The following is a 21,546-nucleotide window of genomic DNA, read 5'->3' on the forward strand; positions in this document are numbered from 1 at the left end:
GCACGGGCAGCATGGCGGTGCAGTGGGTAGCACTGCTGCCTCACAACTCCCTGCGTGAAGTTTTCTTGTTTTTCTGTGTCTGCGTGGGTTTCCTCCGGGTACTCTGGTTTCCTCCCATAGTCCAAAGACATGTAGGTTAGGTGCATTGGCAATCCTAAATTGTCCCTAGTGTGTGCTTGGTGTGGGTGTGAGTGTCTGCTCCAGCAGATCCCCGTGACCCTGTAGTTAGGATATAGCGGGTTGGATAATGGATGGATTTTAAGCACACGAGTGAACATGTTTCTTTTAAAGTGCATTTTTGCCACCTTAAAATAAATATATGTCTGCAAAGACTTAATTTAAATGACTTAAGCTACCTTATTTTCAGCTGCATCTGTGTTTAACAACAAAAATCAAAACAAATGGTTTAACCAATAAATCGATACAAGGCTGCTAACATGACAAAAAAACACAGTTGCCTTACGTGGGACTAATTTTACATTCCTCCCTATATTTTAGTCCTCTTTGAATAAAACCCTGTGTGATATTCAAAAGAGAATTTAGAACATGAACAGTTTTCAGGAACAAAATGGACATCATAATAAAAAATGAAGTATAAGTTTAGTTTATGCAGTAAAATGATGGGACAGAACATTGAAATCTTTATTGCTGTGTTTTGGTAGATGTTGATGCCTGTTAGGAGAACATGATGATCTAAAGGGATTCAGCATGCAGTAGTGTAGGGGTTCAGTGTAAAGAAAACAAGCAAACACCCAATAATTTCAATTTTCTCATTGAACCTGTAAGAGCCTATCACAGAAATGTAAAACTGAAGTGTAAAAACTAAAATACAATTTAAAAAAAATCTGGTAACCCACATTTTCCTGTCAATAATAAGGTAAATAAATAGTATAAGGTAACGTAAGTTGTTAATTTTTGTCCATCTCTTTCTAATGCACAGAGGTTATCACTGCAGCCTCAAAGCACCAGTGGTGTGGGTCTAATCACTTACTCTGTGAGGAGTCTGTACTTTATCCCAGCCTCCTCCGCTTCCAAATTGAACTTCATGGCAGTTTTCACAGTAAAACATATATGCAATTATTTACATGACTACAGGTCAAAAGGGATCATATTAAGAAAAGAGTTAACAAGCTTGGTCTTGTTAAAATACCTTTCTATGGGGTGTTAATTTCAGCACATGGGGTGACTGTATAGTATTTATGTGTTACAGTCTTTGGAAAGTGTGGTCATGGCTTTTTACATTGCATTAGCTGAATTTACTGTTTGCATGAACTTCATTTAAATGTGTTAAGCTTACAGGTTGTTTTTGGTAACAAAAACAAAAGCAATTATTTTATTTTATGTACATTTTAATACTGTCAAAAAACATATATCCTACTCATTGCTTAATTTTGCCCTCTGCTTTTATTTTATCCTCTTTCTTTATAGCTCTGCCCCCAAAAGTTAATCACCTGGAAAATATTAACCTAAAATACAAGCAGGTAGATACAGCTGCATTTTAATTGCCCCCCCCCCCCCCAAGCCACACACACACACACACACAAACACACACAACCTGCACCAAAACATAAAATATCATTTCTATTCCCTAGAAAATATTTGAAGATCAAGGTCATTTATTGTCAATTGTACAGAGTAAAGTAAAATTCTTTTTTGTTTGTCTAAACAATATGAAAAAAGTTGCACATGCTGTCTTAATGTACAAACTTCAACACTAGAAAGACACAGCGGTAAGCAAAAATAAATTGATGAAAGGTGACATATATAAAACTGTTCATTGGTCTCATGGCCTTCCACAGAGAAGTGGCAGCAACATTCTTTCTGCCATAACCCTTATCGCCAGCTTAACAAGCTCCTAGTAACACTTTATTTATTTTTCAAATGATTGCTCTATAAAATATATTAGTTTAATCATGAAAAGTATTGTGAAATATACCTAATATATTTTTTATACTTGACATGAATATGGTATGCTACAGTTTTAATGTACAACATTAAAGTATTTGCTTGTTCTTACTTACAATGCACTTTTAAGGAAGTGCTGTTTACCTTTATAAGCTCAGTCTTTTAAAAATTAAGAAATATGCTATCATTAAATTAAACATTAGTTCTATAACAATTTTGTAATTAATTGTACATTTCTATGCCCTGTAATTCAAAACGTTGCACTCCCATTTTTGATACGCTACTAGAATTTTATCATAGTGCTTGACTGGCAATTGCTTATTATAATTTTCAGACCTAATAATTGCGAGGTTTCATTTTGATTGTTTACAAAGTAATAGGTTTAGAAAATATGTGGAATGAATGCTGTCACCTTGTAAACAAGTACTTCTTAAAAATCAAGCAAAAATAAAAAAATCCTTTAACTTATGGATGTTGCATTTTTAAAATGTGTATTATACAAGTATACTGTATTGCAGTTACTACCTTACTTCTACACGTGTCAAACTTGTTAGTACATATTTTGTAAATTAAACACAATTATTTCATATCAAAGAATAAAGTAGATAAAAATAATTGTAATTAATATCTACCTTACTGATGACACTTTTAATGGCAAATAGTTTTTCAGTAGGATCACCAGCTTCAGAGAGAGGCGCATCATAGTCATAGCTCGTTACTACGGGAAGATACCGTTCATTAAATTCTGCACCTGAAAGAAGAAGCAGATTTCTTCACCTTAGTCTCTATCTTTGTATAGAACAGAAGCATATTTAGACTCAGAGGACATTAACTGAAATGAACATTTTTTACAATAATTTTGATGCATCACAAATGGTATAGTATGAAACCGACTTACCATTCCAATAGCCAAAATTTGTCCCGCCTTCAAACATATACCTATAAAAACAGTTAATTAAATATAAACATCTTATTTCTCCAAATGAATAAATACTCACGCACACACACACACACATATACGGTATAGCATATTCTTACATGTTATTTAGTAACACAGTACATAGGAAATACATTACTCATAGTATTTAGTAAAGAACATAGGAAAATAATGTTTGGCAAAAAATGCTGGGCAGATTTTAATGATACTTTTTGGACATACAAGTTATACCCTGAAACCAATATTTAAAATGTTCACATTCCATCTACCTATTCTGGGTCTGACTCCACATGTATGTGACAAATAAATAAAGAATTATTATTCTTAAAAAAAGTTGTATATTTTCACATGAGAAAAGCACTGAGTGAGATCTTAAAATGCACTGAAGAATAAACAAATTCACACACAGCTACATAATTTTCAGAGGTGATGGGCACATTCATTCTCAACGTGGTGACAGCATATGGTTTACGTTTTTGTCCTGAGTTTGCCTCCAAATAAGCTTGATTCTATACTCAACTCCTGGATGTTTCAATTTATAGCATGCATACATGTGATGTAGCTGTGAGTGGTGGGACTGTCCATCACTATAGCGTTTTGCTAGAAAAGCTTTATAATAATTTATTTAACTGTTTCTGAAAGTACTGATGACAACAATGCACATTTAAGAAGTCTTCATAGAATGAAGAAAGGTGAAAGAAAAAAAAGCTGTTTTTCTAAGAAGTTTTTTTACTTTAGTTGCATTTATTAATTCCCAAAATTAAACATTAGCAGGCTATTAAATTCTTTCTAATCGTTTTTTGTTATGATTTGTACCAAATAATTTCAAATTCTACAGTGGAGTTTACATGTTCTTCCAGTGTCTGCGTGGGTTTCCTCTGGTGCTCGGGTTTCCTCCCACTGTCCAATGACATGCAAGTTGGTGGATTGGCAATACTTAATTGGCTCTAGTATGTATTTGCTGTATGTGAGTATGTGTTTGCCCTGTGATGGACTGGCACTCTGTCCAGAGTTCGTTCGTGCCTTGTACCCTATGCTATTTGGGATAGGCTCCAGCACCCCCCACAACTCTGTTCAGGACAAAGCGGGTTAGACAATGACAGGCTGACTGAAATGCTACAGTATTTCAGTCAGTGTTACTGTTTTACTAATCCAATTATGGAGTAATTTATATTGAGCATGATTTACTTTTTAAGTGATTTCATGAATTGTCTTTGAAATTTAATTGGTTTTCTAAAATTGTTGTATTTTAGTGCATTTATATAAATGGTGACTGTTTGCTGTTAGGGTGGCACAGTGGTGCAGTGGGAGCGCTACTGCCTTGCAGTTAGGAGACCCGGGTTCGCTTTCTGTGTCCTCCTGCGTGGAGTTTGCATGTTCTCCCTGTATCTTTGTGGGTTTCCACCGGGTGCTCCGGTTTCCTCCCACAGTCCACGGACTTGCAGGTTAGGTGCATTGGCGATTCTAAATTGTGCTTGGTGTGTGTGTGTGTGTGTGCGCACCCTGCGGTGGGCTGGCACCCTGCTGTTTGCTGTTAACTAATAAAGATGCTGTGAGCGTATTTTGTTATTACAAGCTAGTCTTTAGTTTTTTTGTCCTTGGGTATAATTTAACTGATTATTTCTTTAGGATTCTGAAAGAAATTTCAAAATGACTGAATTATTTCTGATTTTACCATTATGGGAGTCAGTAATGGATATATCACTATTACATGATTATATTGTGATGACTTGCAGAGAAAGGACACCTATCAAACTGTTTTACTGGTAAGCCCAATGCCTTTATTTCTGAAGACTTCTTTTTTAACCGATTTCCGATGTTTGGGTCTCAGAAAAAAAACAAAACAACAAAAATAATAAAAGATTGCCTACTGTATTTCATCAAAAATACCTGTTTCACTTCTTCTTTATAGCTCTTACCATGCTCTAACTAGTACACCTTGTTATGTGCTCCCGTCCAGTTACCTTTTTGGCGGCAACCACTCCTATTTTTTTAAGGCGCACAGTTCTCTCATCAGTGCACTGGCACATCCTAATATTTCAAGTGATCACACAAGTAAATTAAATGTGTTAATAATGTGGGGTTTACTTGATCATGTCCAAACAGTGAAATCACTTAATATTTATTTTCTTCCTATGAAACCCATCAATCATGTAACACACGTAACACACCTTGTTAAGCATTGTGAATCTGATAATTTGATAAGTGTTTAAAATATAGCAATTTTCTGAAACGAAAATTCTGTCTTTGTTTTCTCCAGGTTCCATCGTTTCTTTACGCTTAAAGATGTGCATATAAGACTGATTAAGACTACAAATTATCTTGGAATAAGTGAGCAAGCATTTTTTTGGAATGGACTACCACCATGTCCTGATTTTTTGTGTCCATTGCTACCAGAACAGATTCCTGCTTCTTGTGACCCCGTAATCCACTAAAGTGTTCAGATAATGGACAAATGCATAGATTTACTCCTCATTACTGACATGTTTATTGAAAGAAAAAGGTTACTCATATAAACATGCATCTTATTATTGAACTTACATATTAACATTAACTCCAAGGGCAAACATTTCCATCAACATACTGGTGATGTTCTCTGATTTCACAAAGGCATGGACATCACCCCAGTGATCCAACCATCCGGTGTAAAATTCTGAGTTAACCTAAAAAAAAAAAAAAAAAAAATATGATGATGATGATTACAATTATAAATATTAGTTAGAACATAACAAACCATCTTTTTGCAGGGTGGTGGTTTGGACAGCAATGGTACTCGATTGTTCCAAATGTTGGTCTTAGCATTGTCCGAGTTTCTCCTTGTGTCTCCATGTTTTTTTTTTTGTCTGTGTAGTCCAGTTTTTCTCCCAGGTCACAAAGAGATTTATATTAACTCTAAATTGACCCAGTATGTGAGAGTAAACTAACTAAATGAGTGTTTCCTGTGAATAGCACCCCATAAAAAGTTGCTTCCCTTCCCTTACCCACTTTTTCAAAGACAGGCTCTGAGCTGCTTTAAAGGTATTTACTTTGGCTGTGCCATAATGTGTTGTGAAATAATAGGAAAGGACATTTACAGTAGAATATATCTAGAAAGCAACTGGAATGCAGTATTGTATCTGCTACACCAGGCAGTTCAACTCACACACACCGTGATAAATAGGAAAAATATTTTATTAATGTTAACATATTTTAACAAATAATTTAGAGAAGGAGAACACATTGGTAGGCATCACATAAACTGGAAATCCCTAACATTGCAGGAGGTTCTAAACAGGAAAGGATGGTCAGAATGTCAAAGTCTTAAACCCTAAGGTCATTCTGGAATTCAAACATTGAAGGTCAACAGTAGGGGAATACCATCAGGACTGCTTGTATGCCATTGTCATGGTAGTCTTTATTGTCCCTCAATGGAAAACCGAACTGCTTATGTACATTATAAACTCAATAAATAACAAAAACAAAAACCTCATGGATGAATGATGGTAACAGCCGTGATAATGCTGGCAATATTGACTATGACAAAAATTCCACTCCCTTAAATCAAACATGCCTCCCTTTAAATAAAACTCAGGAGCTCGTAATTCCTTATCATACATTAAATTATATTCAGTCTTCCTTATTTGTTAAAAGTCATTGTCAGCTACACGCCTTATTCATATAGATTTTCTATATGTCTAAAATTATACAGGGAGTGTGCAAACTATCAAATATGGTACAAAGGTCATCTGATGGTGATAAAGGGTATGGAAAATGGCAGCAAAGACCAAAAAAAGAAAACGAAAACATCGGAGGCAAAAAAAAAAAGCTGATGAAAAATCAAAAACCATTGACCAAAAGCTGCTGCAAGAATGCAGCCTTGACCATGGGCACACAGAAGAAAGACTGGGGAAACCTACTGAGAATACTGTATACATGCTGGAAACTGAGCTATTGATTACATTTTGTGAGTCATGGTCCTATCTAAGCCTTGAACAAAATAACTAAATAAAATTCTTTCTAATTAACACTAAATAATAATCACATGTTGCCTTTTAAATTTCAGAAAGATTCATACCTTGGCTCAAATTTAGTGTCATGTCCTCCAATGGATATTTTGAGAGGGAAATGGGCATAACATCACTTTTCATTTTCAGACGTCAGACTACAATAAAGCATCAGCACACAGGCTAAGGAGATCCATTTTTTCATTTTGTTAAATTAAAAATGTTATTATTGTTCTTACGGAGTCAGGGCTGGGGGGCTGTCAAAAACAGGGCTTGTTAAAGCCCACTGTGGCACTCCTTTTGTGATTTTGGGCCATACAATAAATAAGTTGTTGTTGTTATTCATATTTCATTTTGTATCACTAGACAAAGTAACAATCTCTGCAGTATTAGGCAGTGTGGAGGGGGCATACGCTTTCAAATATCATAAAGAAAATCAACATGTTAGTCATTATAGGCAAGGCTTTCATCTGGCTTGTGGAATACTAGTTGAACAGCCCTTGTATTTAATTAATTCTTTGTAAAATATATCACATACCATCTTAAAAGGTTTACAGAAGAAAGTTTACAAGAAACATTATGAAAGGTGGAATTTCAAGGCACCTATCCAGTGACCATCAGCCATATTGAACCGGTCTAGATTGCACACACTGGAACTTTTTCATATCGAAATGCATAATCATTCATTATTGGCCCAGTATTTATAAATGCTGGTGAGTGAGTGACAGACTGAACCCTTATATCAGGCTAAATCTTGCCTTGTGCTCCTTGCAACCATTGACTGTATAAGCAGGTTAGAAAAAACAATGGATGGATGATTGCTGTCTGTTTGGAGATGGCTCATTCTTCACAAGTCTCTCGGAAATCCCATTTTCTTTCCTTCCTTCCTTCCACATCTGATTGATGCGTGTCTTATATCAATTTTCAACTCTACATTGGCTCTGTAAGGCCGATTTGCAATAGTATAACCTGCTATGGGTTGGAATCCTGTCCATACTTTTTGGCTACTTTGTTACCAATGATGCTGGAAAAGGCTCTGAACTGAATTACATGGGCTTAGTAATGAAGTTATTCATAAATGGATGGATGGATTGATACAATTACCTGATTTTTTTGAAAAAAAAAAAACTCATTCTGACAGAGAATCTAGCAGACCAATGCAAGCAACCAAAAGGAAATATGCTGATGTAAAAATATTTATTTTTTAAATTAAGTATTTATTATACAGGAATATAAAATGTATACCACACTTAATTAAAAATCAAAATAATGATTTGCTTTGCACAATTTTAAGCAGCAGTTTCATTTTACAGTATTTTAAACTATGCTAGCCAGGCAAAAATATTTTCCTCATCTCACTTAAACAGTGCCATCTAATGGCCCTTAGATGAATGTCATTGTTAAATTTCTATGATTTGATGGAGCTTTACAAAACTAGTAAATTATGATGACACTTAAAAGATGTGGACAAAGGTTGAAATATGTATTTTTATTAGTTTTTTTTATTACCAAGATAAATCAATTCCAGCAAATTACTGTGCTCCTAGTTTTAGAATTAACCCAAAGTCCTGAAAAAAATTTAAGACTGCCTTCTCAGGCTCAGATACAGTGGTATACAGTGGGTATGGAAAGTATTCAGATCATCTTCAATTTTTCACTCTTCGTTATATTGCAGCCATTTGCTAAAATCATTTAAATTATTTTTTTTCCTCATTAATGTACACACAGCACCCCATATTGACAGACAAAAAAAAGAATTTTTGAAATTGTTGCAGATTTATTAAAAAAGAAAAACTGAAATATCACATGGTCCTAAGTATTCAGACTCTTTGCTGTGACACTCATATATTTAACTCAGGTGCTTTCCATTTCTTCTGATCATCCTTGAGATCACCTTCATTTGAGTCCAGCTGTGTTTGATTATACTGATTGGACTTGATTAGGAAAGCCACACACCTGTCTATATAAGACCTTACAGCTCACAATGCATGTCAGAGCAAATAAGAACCATGAGGTCAAAGGAACTGCCTGAAGAGCTCAGAGACAGAATTGTGGCAAGGCATAGATCTGGCCAAGGTTACAAAAAATTTCTGCTGCACTTAAGGTTCCCAAGAGCACAGTGGCCTCCATAATCCTTAAATGGAAGACGTTTGGGACGACCAGAACCCTTCCTAGAGCAGGCCGTCCGGCCAAGCTGAGCTACCGGGGGAGAAGAGCCTTGGTGAGAGAGGTAAAGAAGAACCAAAAGATCACTTTGGCTGAGCTCCAGAGATGCAGTCAGGAGATGGGAGAAAGTTGTAGAAAGTCAACCATCACTGCAGCCCTCCACCAGTCAGGGCTTTATGGCAAAGTGGCCTGTCGGAAGCCTCTCCTCAGTGCAAGACACATGACAGCCCGCATGGAGTTTGCTAAAAGACACTTGAAGGACTCTGAGATGGTGAGAAATAAGATTCTCTGGTCTGATGAGACCAAGATAGAACTTTTTGGCCTTAATTCTAAGCGGCATGTGTGGAGACAACCAGGCACTGCTCATCACTTGTCCAATACAGTCCCCACAGTGAAGCATAGCGGTGGCAGCATCATGCTGTGGGGGTGTTTTTCAGCTGCAGGGACAGGACGACTAGTTGCAATCGAGGGAAAGATGAATACGGCCAAGTACAGGGATATCCTGGACAAAAACCTTCTCCAGAGTGCTAAGGACCTCAGACTGGGCCGAAGGTTTACCTTCCAACAAGACAATGACCCTAAGCACACAGCTAAAATAACGAAGGAGTGGCTTCACAACAACTCTGTGACTGTTCTTGAATGGCCCAGCCAGAGCCCTGACTTAAACCCAATTGAGCATCTCTGGAGAGACCTAAAAATGGCTGTCCACCAACATTTACCATCCAACCTGACAGAACTGGAGAGGATCTGCAAGGTGGAATGGCAGAGGATCCCCAAATCCAGGTGTGAAAAACTTGTTGCATCTTTCCCAAGAAGACTCATGGCTGTATTAGCTCAAAAGGGTGCTTCTACTAAATACTGAGCAAAGGGTCTGAATACTTAGGACCATGTGATATTTCAGTTTTTATTTTTTAATAAATCTGCAACAAATTCTTTTTTTTGTCTGTCAATATGGGGTGCTGTTTGTACATTAATGAGGGAAAAAATTAATTTAAATGATTTTAGCAAATGGCTGCAATATAACAAAGAGTGAAAAATTGAAGGGGGTCTGAATACTTTCCGTACCCACTGTACATAGAAAGTCAAAATTGATTTACTGTATGGTAAATAAATTGTTCTGCAAATAAAAGCATCAAAATAAGAACGTCATTTTATTTACATAAATTTCTGTATGTATACAAAATGTAATCCAGTTTTTCCTTTGAAGGACATTATGACTTTTGAGTTCCTCTTGCTATACAGCAATTATAAACAAAGCACAGTCAGAATACAACAGAAAATGATAAATACAGTATCACACAAAAACATAAATATACACTCAAAACAGCATTTTAGTGTCCCATCATCTACTTCCGGTAAATATTAGTACGGGAACAACTAGCAGTTGGCTGTTTTCTGTGTGCATAAAAATCTGCCACATAAATGTAACAGGGCCAACAAACCATGTGAAATATAATCTTGAATTTCTTTAATAAAATTTAATAGGTGTTTATCAATTGGCTAGAAATTGAAACCTTGGGGACAAACAGGTAGCAAGTTACTATTTTAGTAGTCAGGATAGACGAAAGGCCAAACTTTCTTTACATAATTTTAAATACACTAGTTTCACAAAACATACTGTAAACTGAAATCACAACAAGAATCCAAATAAAGCAAAGAAATGATTATTCCATCACTTGCAAAGTATATACATTTAATTTAAAGATGTGCCCTGCACCAACAGCTAATCCACAGAAAGGCATGTGGCAGTGAGACAAGCAGGAGGTTGGGATATTGGGGTAATTTTTACAATAAGAATTTTTAGTCAGTGTGCAAATTTAGAATATCAATTGTCAATTTTTGTGGGCTGTTTATCTTTGCAATGAGATTGAAGGGATCATGTGGGGAATACTTCTTTAGAGTTCTTGGAGTGACAATACAAAGAGTGGGATGCAGATTAACCATGCAGTGCTGCAGTGGCCTGCAAGCAGGCTCACGGGGATCAGTGTTATATATCTGGTAGCAATACTCATTATGGTCAGTTAATGCACCCCTCAAATGAAAATATTGCAAATTTGTTTTTTTTAATGAATGTAGGATGGAATTTGGCTAGAGTACTAATTGGTTGGTGACATCATGCATTCATAAAGCAGATCTATACTCATCTTACAGTAAGCCATGAACGAAAGCTCTGTGTAAGGCTGCTGGCAGCTCTGTGCTGTCACGCTGGCCTTGTAACATGTCATTAGGCACTGGGGAAAACATGTTCACCTAAGTTGGCTGCATAGCAAACAAGGTTACTGGTTTTCACTTTGCTAAATTTTCATAGATGAACACTAATGAGGAATTATTTTTGAAAACAAAGATCTCACTATGTAAAATTTAATTATTTTTATTTAAAAGTGGAAATATAGTGATGTTCTAATCAAAAACTGTTTTTCTAAAGTAAATTGAATCCTTTTTTGAAAAACTTTTTTGAAGATATTTTAAGTTTTCATTTTTAGACCCACTCATTGATGACAATGCTAACTAGGGTTACCAGGTGTCCCGTATTTCATGCTATAGTCCTGTATGTGAGCTACAGTATATACTCTTCCTGACATATAATTTGGGAGAATTTGTCTATTATTTTAGATGTGACCAATTTCTGATATAAATAACTTATGGAACTGTTACACAGTATTTATTACTGATCGTTGCTAGCATTACATTAGTGTACTTCATGTAATTTCCAATTACATCTATTCTATTCAAAATGAACATCAGATAGGACTGATAATACATTTTTGATTATGAAGCTCATGGATAAGTGTTTGTGTGTTTGTCCAGTTTCTATGTCTCTGTCATTCCAAAAGAATGATGCATCATAAACATTAACACTTCTTTTACAAATCCCATACTACTACTTCTTCTTCTATAGCGCTATTCCTATTTTTATATGGGGTAGGTATTTCTTTTGACTAGACCTCTCCCAAGTGTCATATAACACAAATAAAACTGCAAATGCTAAAGCTGAGGTCTACGTTATTACTTAGATGTCAACTTGTCTTAGACAGGTAGAACAGCTAATGACTATATAAATAAGAACATTAGAACAATCTAGACAAGAACAGGCCATTCAGTCCAGCAAAGCTCTCCAGTCCTATCCACATAATTCTTTTAAAAAAACATCAAGTCTAGTTTTGAAAGTCCCTAAAGTCTTACTGTCTGCCATGCTACTTGGTTACTTATTCCAATCGTCTATGGTTCTCTTTGTATAGAAAAATTTCCTAATGTTTGTGTGAAAATTTACCCTTACCAAGTTTCCAATTGTGTCCCCATGTTCTTGATGAACTCATTTTAAAATAACAGTCTCGATCCACTGTACTAATTCCCTTCATAATTTTAAACACTCTCTATCACCTCTTAATCTTCTTTTGCTTAAGTTCAAAAGGCTCAGCTCTTTTAATCGTTCTTCATAATTCATCCCCTGTAACCTTGGAATGAGCCTGGTCACTCTTCTCTGGACCCTTTGTAGCACTGCTATGTCCTTTTTGTAGCCTGGAGATGAAAACTATACATAGTACTCCAGATGAGGCCTCACCAGTGCATTATAAAGGTTGAGTATAATCTCCTTGGACTTGCACTCCACACATCGTGCTGTATGGTGCACACTCTGTTTGCCTTCTTAATGGCTTCTGAACACTGTCTGGAAGATGATAGTGTGAAGTTCACTATGAGTCCAAAATCCTTTTCATAAGGTGTACTCTCGATTTTCAGATCTCCCATTGCGTATTCAAACCTAACATTTTTATTTCCTATGTTTAATACCTTACATTTACTGACATTAAAATTTAATCTGCCACAAATCTGCCCAAGCCTGAATGTTGTCGAAGTTGTTCTGTAATGATTTAACAGATGCAGAATTATATGCCAATCCACCTATCTTGGAATCATTTGCAAACTTAACTAGCTTGTTAATCATAATCCTATTCAAATCATTTATATACATTAAAAATATCAGTGGCCCTAGCATTGACCCATGTGGAACACCATTCTTAACATTGGCCAATTTTGATAAGGTACCTTGCACCATATCTCCCTGCTTCCTGTGTCTGAGCCAGTTCTGCACCCATCTACAAACATCACCCTGAACTCCCACTTCTTAATAATTACTTCAATTAATTTTCCAGCGATGCACGTTAAGCTTACTGGCCTACAGTTGTTTGGATCTGACCGGTCACCACTTTAATATAACTAGATAATATCTGCCATTTTCCAGTCCTTCTGAATCTATCTATCTATCTATCTATCTATCTATCTATCTATCTATCTATCTATCTATCTATCTATCTATCTATCTATCTACCTACCTACCTACCTACCTACCTACCTACCTACCTACCTACCTACCTACCTACCTACCTACCTACCTACCTACCCACCTACCTACCTACCTACCTACCCAGTGCACAGTGACTTCCTATGTGTCAATGGTTTATATATGTACTCGCTAGCCTCCTTAAAAACTCAAGGGTAAATATGGTCCTGGTGATTTGTTTAATTTCAGCCTATTTAATCGAATCACTCAGAATCTCCTCGGTAGTCACGTTTACTGCTTGGAGGTTATCCACTTCCTTACCAATGAAGATCTCTGAAAATGCAAATTTAGAGCATCTGCTATTTCATTGTCTGTATCTTTTAATCCCCCTGTAAACTTGCCTTTTTAGTATTACTAAAAAGATGTGTATTAACATTACTGTCTGCATTGGGTGGTCTATAACACACACCTAAAATAAGACCTCTTTCCCTAATGTTTTCCAGGCAAAGCTACATGTCCTCACTAAGATGGGGCTCATTGTCCAACTGAAGAGGACTTACAATGTTGCTGACATTGCACTAATATTGTAACATATACTGTATATTTTAAGAAGCTGTATAGGACTTCGTCTGAAATAATAGAGTTGCTGTACCATATGTGCAAGCAGCATTTATGTCTGTAAAAGATATGGGTATACATTTTCTCAGGGTTAAGATAAAGAACTTGAAATAAATAAAATTACACATACCAGTTACCACATTACCCTCACCTCAAATAAGCAACAATGAAAAAACCCCTCCCCAAACCGCCCCCCCAGCCCCTGTCCCATATTGGTTGAGAGAGAATCTGATTACTTTAAATTTAACAGAATTTAAGACTTTGGAAGCAGTTACCAGTAATTGATCTGTCAATGCTACAACCACAGACAATCAGCCACAACCCAGAGATGATTTCAGTAACCTGAAAAACAGTACACCAGTATAAAGAAAGTTTATAAGGTATTTGGTACAAAAATGCAGGCTTCAAATACAATCCTTCAATCGTACCAGTAATAATACTTGAAAAGCAATTACTTGCTGTATTGTGTTTTGTTTGCCAACATTTTGGTATCATATGCCCAGGACCACACACATTGGGTTAACAACATGGAAAAATGATTCACACTAATTGTAAAGACACAGCAGTATAAAAGCTTGTCATTTTACCACTGAGACATGGGCAGCATTTAAAGTAAATCAATGAGATAGATTTAGGATTGCAAATCTGTTGAATTCTTCCAAGCAAAGGATGATCACAGAACACCACAAGTAAATGAGTGCTGTTATGTAAGCCCAGTGTTTTTAACTCCTATAAGAAAATTACACAGCATGGGCACAGACAGGACACTTCATTAACCAATTAAGGTAAACTTTTATGGAGTTAGAGTGAGGCTGAGTGGATTCAGGTGTTTGGTTATATTATAGATGTTAGTAATATTGGACTCTGATGGTAGCATGCTAGTCAGGAAAGGTCATCCAGACAAAGATACCAACCCGTTTTCAATTTATATAATAGCTTTTATACCATGCTACCACAAGGTATTTTCCAAACTATGCTATGACAAAACAGCAAGAATAAAGTGAAATAAAATATTTCTTGTGTTTTATGCTATGGATCTGAAATAAACACTTGAATGGACATATATAAAATAAACTGAATTTACAGTACTTGGAACCCAATAATAAATAATGTATAAAATAAATTATTTAAAGAAAAACATCTTATAATAATCATTGTGACCAGTACAGAGTGTGCAGATAAAGTAAGACTGCACACACCAAATAAAGAACTTCTAGTATATATAACAATAATAATAATGATAATAATAATGGACTCCTTGAGACTTTACTTCAATGCAAGCAACATTTTGTTAATATTTCTTCAGTCATTTTTATTTCTTCATGTGTGATCACATATCTATAAGTAAAAATGTGAATCATCGTTACAAGTTTGGAAAAAGATTAACTCTAACCCAGCATCATCAGACACAAAGCAAACACAAAAATTGCATTTTGCCAGCCATAATGAAAAGTACTACAAAGCAATCACAAGCTGCACTATAAAGTGACAAAAATTAGGGCTGAAGGGGCCTGGAACATATTTAGTCAGCATTAGAACGAAGCCAGGAGTCAAATCTGGATGGGACATCAATTCAACAAACTAATAGCCTTTTCTGAAACTATCATAACAGTTTTCTGTTAGAAGCAGTAAAATGAAATAGTAATTTAACCATTCAGAGTATCGATTGAATATCTTAGGTAATACCATACTGTAGATGTGAAACTGTGCCAAGTTTGCCAAAAAATCTGACTTTTGCACAGTATTGTGGTAGGCAAATCTCACATACAATTTAACATGAATCTCTCTTACCACAAATGTTTGAAAATTAAAGTCTTACAGTGCAATCTAACCAAATGCCAGTTTGGCCTGTCATCCTCTCCTGAAAAAATATGCCATGTTTACCACTGAGTTTGACTAGTGTACTTATATTGGATCGGGCAAAGGTCACACATAAGGAAAATTTGGATTTTTTTGTTTGAGTTATTGATGAAGTCTAATGACACAAATCTATTCCCATTGAAGAATGTGAATATGTAGCTGGATGTGAAAAGTTAACATTTGAGCTGTATATTAGTAGCTAACATCATCTCTAAGGTGTGCATTGCACTTTTAGAGCATCCTCTTTGTACTGTAAGGCACATTGGGATTTTCTGAGGATGGTTCAATACAATCTGTGTCAGTGTAATCTAGGAGGCAAAACTATAAAGTTTCCTAACTCCCATCCTTTAGAAAACTTTGCCTGTTAGCCAGATGTGTGCAAATGTGATTGTTAAGTACAAATGTGACATTTACAACATTAACTGAAATAAACTTAAAACAGTGATAAGGCCTAATCAGCCAAAATCTTGTCAGCTAGCTAGAATGACATGTTTTTGAAGACAGCAAATAATAGGTCACAAACAGTAAAGTAGTATGCTTTGAGTTTGACATTTCCAGTAACAACAGAAAGGTGCACAATGAGTAAATGTAGTCAGACTTGTGGCACTCAATTAAAGAAAAGAATCCAATGAATATAAAAATACTTTTAAAGTGCTTTAAAATTAGTGGAGGACTGTGACTTCCTTAAAAATACAAACCTACTAAAGAAGGTACAATGACAGGTTGGTCAACAAAATTTTACTTTATGTCTGCACAAAGCTACTCTCACTTTTACCTCAGTTGATTAAACTGAAAAAAGAATGTGCAGGTACAGGTCAGGAATGAAAAGTAAAAATAACATAGAAATAAAAACTAACTAAAAAACTCAACCAAAATACCACTGTTGGGGACAAAATACTATCAAAATGTCATCAGTAATGTGATTATCACTTCCAAATACAGTTTTTACTATATATAACACCTCAGAAAGCACAGAAAGGTTTGAAGTTTATTTTCTGAAGGCACTACAAAGACAAAGAGTTTAGCAATGCTACCCCACAGTGTTAGTAATTTGGGTTCAAATGTTTGCCTTGTCCATGCCTGTGTGGACTTTGGTCTCCTTTTCTGCAGGACAGTACTTTAATCCAAGATTCAACAGAAAATGTACTTATATTTCTTACATGGTTATATCTGAGAAGACATCATATTAGGAAGATGTTAGGAAGCACTAACTTGTTACATGTTTTGTCTATAGAATACGTTTGGGATTCATAAAGGGATTTTTTGTGTCTTTAATTCTGGGTGGGGCAAAATGTTATGCTGCAAGATGCTATAAAGGAAAGAACAGCTGTTATGCTAATAAGGCATCCTCGCCAGTGTTTCTTCACAGTGCATCTGCAATCATGGCCTACATGCTTTGTGGAAAACGCACTCATGGGCTTTTAATCAACATGAAATGAGCTTTGCTTAGAAAAAAAGAAAAACTCAGACCGTAAAGAGAATGGTCTAAGCACCCTCCACACATTTTTTCATAATGTTTTAAAAAACTAAATGGAGATTATATTTTTAAACGCTACTTTGCCAAATTTAAAATAATGCCTGTCGAGGCTTAATTTAATTATTTAAAACCAAGGTATTCAAATTTAGCACCAAAAACTACAAAAAAAATGTTCTATTATATAAATCCATTGAAATTTCTCTGACTATGAAAAAAACAAACTCGCCTATACACCTAATCTTACTTACCACATATACTTCACCCACCCTTCATTTAAGCTGTGCCCTAAAAACTGATTCACAGGGAAGCATTACACTTTAAGGTATAAGCATACATATTAAGATTAATTTTAAGTAAACTGTCACCTCCAAAAGGGCATAACAGTTTTTTTAATTCCTAGAAACAGACTGCTGCTAGTATGTAGTAGACAAAAAGGCAGCCAAGGGTGAATGGTGACGCATACACAGTAAATGTGACATCGGGCAGAATTTAGCTCTCCACTCCATCTTGTGGATGGGAAAAACATTGCAATGTAAGCTAAGTGAAGAAAACTAAAGGTGAATGAAGAACTGTAGTTGTGACCCTCCTCAAGTCATTAAGCCCCTGGTACTGTAACAAAAATATGTTTTGATTACAGTTGAGCCATATCAGTGAAAGGCCAGATAACTGACAAGAATGACACCATAGCTGTTGAGAAAAGGCAATGAATTATTTTGCAGGAATAAAGATTATGTGAGAAAGTGTAGAGAAAAGCCAAGCAAAATGACACCTTTTATTGGCTAACTAAAAAGATTACAATATGCAAGCTTTCGAGGCAACTCAGGCCCCTTCTTCGGGCGGGATGTAATACAGAAACTGGAGTTCCCTGTGTTTATATACGCACTCTAGGACAAGAAACAACATTGGTAAATCTTTAAATGAGAAATCTTAAATGTAAAAAATTTATAGATTCATTCAGGCTAGGGTTAATTTAACAAGAGAGAGAAGAACAATGTATTGTCAAGATCTCTGGATAAGATAACTGTCCAACAAAGTCTTTGAAGTTTGTAATGAGTTTTTCAAAACAATGTGGATCTGTAGACAGGTTGTCTGTCATTCTGCGAGATGTAAACAATCCTCATATCTGGCCATAAAACTCTTGTCTTTATTTAAGCCATGTTATAATGTATTAAATTTTAGCATGAGTTTAACTTCCCATTCTTTTGTCTCTTGCTGTGTTTTGAAGTTGCCCATAAGCACTATGACTTAAAAGTCCCTCTCACAGTGTCCATGGCTGTTGAAGTGGGCCACTACAGGAACATCTGTGTTGCCATGTTTAATGTGGAACCTGTGTAAATTCATTCTCTGGCGGAGTGTTTGTCCAGTTTCTCCCACATAGAGTGCAGTGTCAGGACATTTCATGCAGAGAATTAGGTAGACTACATTAGATGATCTGCAGGAAAATGATCCCTTTATGTGATGTTGAAGTCGGCAGTGTGGTATAACTATACGGTCTGTATCAAAAATGTGGGCACATGTTTTGCATCTTTTCTGTAGGCATGGAGATGTGCCATTTTCTGTTGGTTTACTTAGGGAGCTTCGGACAATTAGTTGCTGAAGGTTTGGTGGTTGTCTGTATGCCAGGAGGGGAGATTCAGGAAATACATTTTTCAGTATTTGGTCATTGTTTAGCATTGGCTGAAGTTCTTTTAGAATTTTTCGAAGTGTTTCAAGATGTGGGTTGTAGGTGACAACAAGGGGGATGCAGTTCTTGTTGTCTTTGTTTTTATATTCCAGAAGGTTGTCTCTGGGTATGGCAGTAGCTCTTCTTATTTGAGTGTCTGTTGTTTTGGAGGTATAACCTTGTCTGATGAAATCTTGTCTGAGCTCCTGCAGTTGTTTATCCCGGTCTGTTGGGTCTGAGCAAATACGATTGTACCGTATTGCTTGGCTGAAAATAATGTAGTGCCTTATATGCTTGGGGTGGAAGCTATCACTTCTTAGGTAGGTCCGTCTGTCGGTTGGTTTGTGAAAAACAGAAGTTGAAAGGGTGTTCTCTGTCAGTTGAACGGTGGTGTCAAGGAAGCTGACTTCTATTTTTGAGTAATTCAGCTTCAGCTTTATGTTGGGGAGAAAAGAATTGTATTCATTATGAAAATGGAAGAGGTCCTTCTCACTGGCAGTCCAGATTATGAAGATGTCATCTATGTAACAGAGATACAACATTGGTTTTACGATGCACATTGACATGAAATCTTCCTCCAAATGTGCCATAAATAGGTTTGCATAGTGAGGTGCAAACCGACAGCCCATTGCAGTCCCCATTTGTTGAAAGTAGCAATCTTGTCCAAAAGAGAATAGATTATGTGTCAGAGTGAATTTTATCATTTCTGTGACTTTGCGGGTAAATCATGTTGTTTGAGGTACGTTTCACATGCCAATATGCCATCATCATTGGGGATGTTTATGTAAAGTGCCTCAACATTCATTGTGGCCAGTAAGGTTCCCTCAGGTAAAGGGCCTAAAGCAGACAGTTTTTTTAAGAAGTCAGTGGTGTCCTGGATGTAGCTGGTTGTGAGAAAGTGTAAAAGATTATTTTAGTTGAACTAAAATAAGAATTCAGGTTTAACAGTGATTACCTGTAGAAAGTCGGTAAAAATCTGTTCACTCATATACAGTAATTAAGGTGTATATTTAGCTTGTGACCAATGAAGTATGCCAAGGAGAGATCATCATACAGAGATAGGTCTCAACAGAACGTAAGTGTAATATAAGGTCATACTGAACAAAAGTTGCAACCTGAAAACCTGTTGGGCATTTCTGCCTGATGCACCTCCGACAGTGCCACCTTTCTGGCTGCAGGGTCATCGGCTGGGAGTCACACTTCACTGATGTTTCACTCCTTTAATCCTGAAACATCTCAAGGTGGTGGAGCAGTGATAGGGAACGTCTCCCTACCATCTTTGCAGCCACCTATAGGATCCTGGTTTTCCCCACGCTTTATCCTTCCTTCCATGCCATAGCCAGAAATTCAACTTTTTATGCCTCCTCCACCAGATCTTTCCTCTGCTTTGAGCCTTTAACCCCAAGGGACTTCAAAAACCCCTGGTAGGATGTTCCAGTGAAGCCTCTGCAACCTACTTCTACTGGGAAAATGAAGGCCCTCCACCCTGATCATCCTATTCTTGGTAGACAAGAACACGATGTCTGGCCATAAAGAGGTTGGGGCGATTTCTTGTGGGATCTTCAACTGATGGTCTAGGTCAGCCCTCTTTGTTCCCTTTCCTCCAGGTGACAGGAGGGACCACATCCTTGTGTTGCTGTTTTGAACCTTGCACCCTTGCCTAAGAAGGTGAATCAGCTGCTGTGAAGTTACTGGGCTGCCCCTGTTTGCTTTCGACTTGCATGCCTCAAGGATTTCAGCTAGCCTACACAGGATATAGTTTGACGGCATCTATATTGCAGTAATGCTGTTGTACAGAGAGAGAGAATATGTTGGAAACTCAGGTTCTGTCGGTTGCAAAGTTGGCAGATCTCCTCCGAGCCATATCAGAGGTGCAGATTCCAAGGACTCAGAAGGGTGTCATAAGTGGCCCTGATCAGGAAGCTCAGCCTTGCTTGGGCATCCTTCACATATCCATTCAGATGACTGTCCTGTTGATCACAGCCTCCCAGGTAGTCCACCTCCCTTGTTGTTGCTGCCCTACAGCCCTTACTTCGTAGCCATCCTCCTCCATCTTTATGTCACATATCACCAGGTCTTTCCTCTCTTTCTTTGAGGCTTTGGACCATAATTTACAAGGTATTCCCCATGCAAGATCGGTCCTGCCTGGTTGCACCACTACAACTATCGTGTTTCAGTTGGTTAATAGCCTGGTCTATTGCCCGAGTTGCATTCCACTTGCATCCTGTGCGAACTTCGACTTTGCTACTTTGGACAGACAGGTCAGGTGATTCAGCTCAAACACAAGCCTCACTTTCTCCTGTCAGTAGCACAAGCCGATGGATTTCAGTGGACGCTTCAAGGTATTTCTCCCAAAAATTGCTGTGTTGGCAAGACATTGAGGGAGGCCCAGCCATTTCCATATGTAATTGTTGGCTTTTGAGTTCATCTTGTCGACTGATACGGAGTCGATGTCGAACAGCTTCAGCAGCCACATCAGGCGTGGGTACAAGATAAGCTGATAACACCAGACCTTTAATTTCCCTGGTAGGAGACTCTGGTCGATCTTATTCAGGCCGTCTGAGAGCTGAGGCAACCATATACTTATCAGACAGACCAGCCCTGTAAAGCTTTACAAGGCTTTGAACAGGTTGGTCCACCAAAACTGGAATCTTCTCC

At 36.9% G+C, this 21,546-nt stretch overlaps 1 protein-coding gene across 1 annotated transcript in view; it reads right to left on the reverse strand.

The window, feature by feature from the left end:
* The window catches only part of glb1l (galactosidase, beta 1-like), a 230,377-nt gene that overhangs the window by 74,385 nt on the left and 134,446 nt on the right, over window positions 1-21,546 (reverse strand). The window contains exons 8-10 of the mRNA XM_028807592.2: window positions 5,384-5,505; window positions 2,804-2,844; window positions 2,538-2,656 (exon numbers count right to left, since the gene is read on the reverse strand). Coding sequence (XP_028663425.1) covers window positions 2,538-2,656; window positions 2,804-2,844; window positions 5,384-5,505 — 282 coding nt within the window. The remainder of the gene's footprint in view (window positions 1-2,537; window positions 2,657-2,803; window positions 2,845-5,383; window positions 5,506-21,546) is intronic.

The sequence above is a fragment of the Erpetoichthys calabaricus genome, chromosome 8 (assembly GCF_900747795.2).
Source record: "Erpetoichthys calabaricus chromosome 8, fErpCal1.3, whole genome shotgun sequence".
Taxonomy (NCBI): domain Eukaryota; kingdom Metazoa; phylum Chordata; class Cladistia; order Polypteriformes; family Polypteridae; genus Erpetoichthys; species Erpetoichthys calabaricus.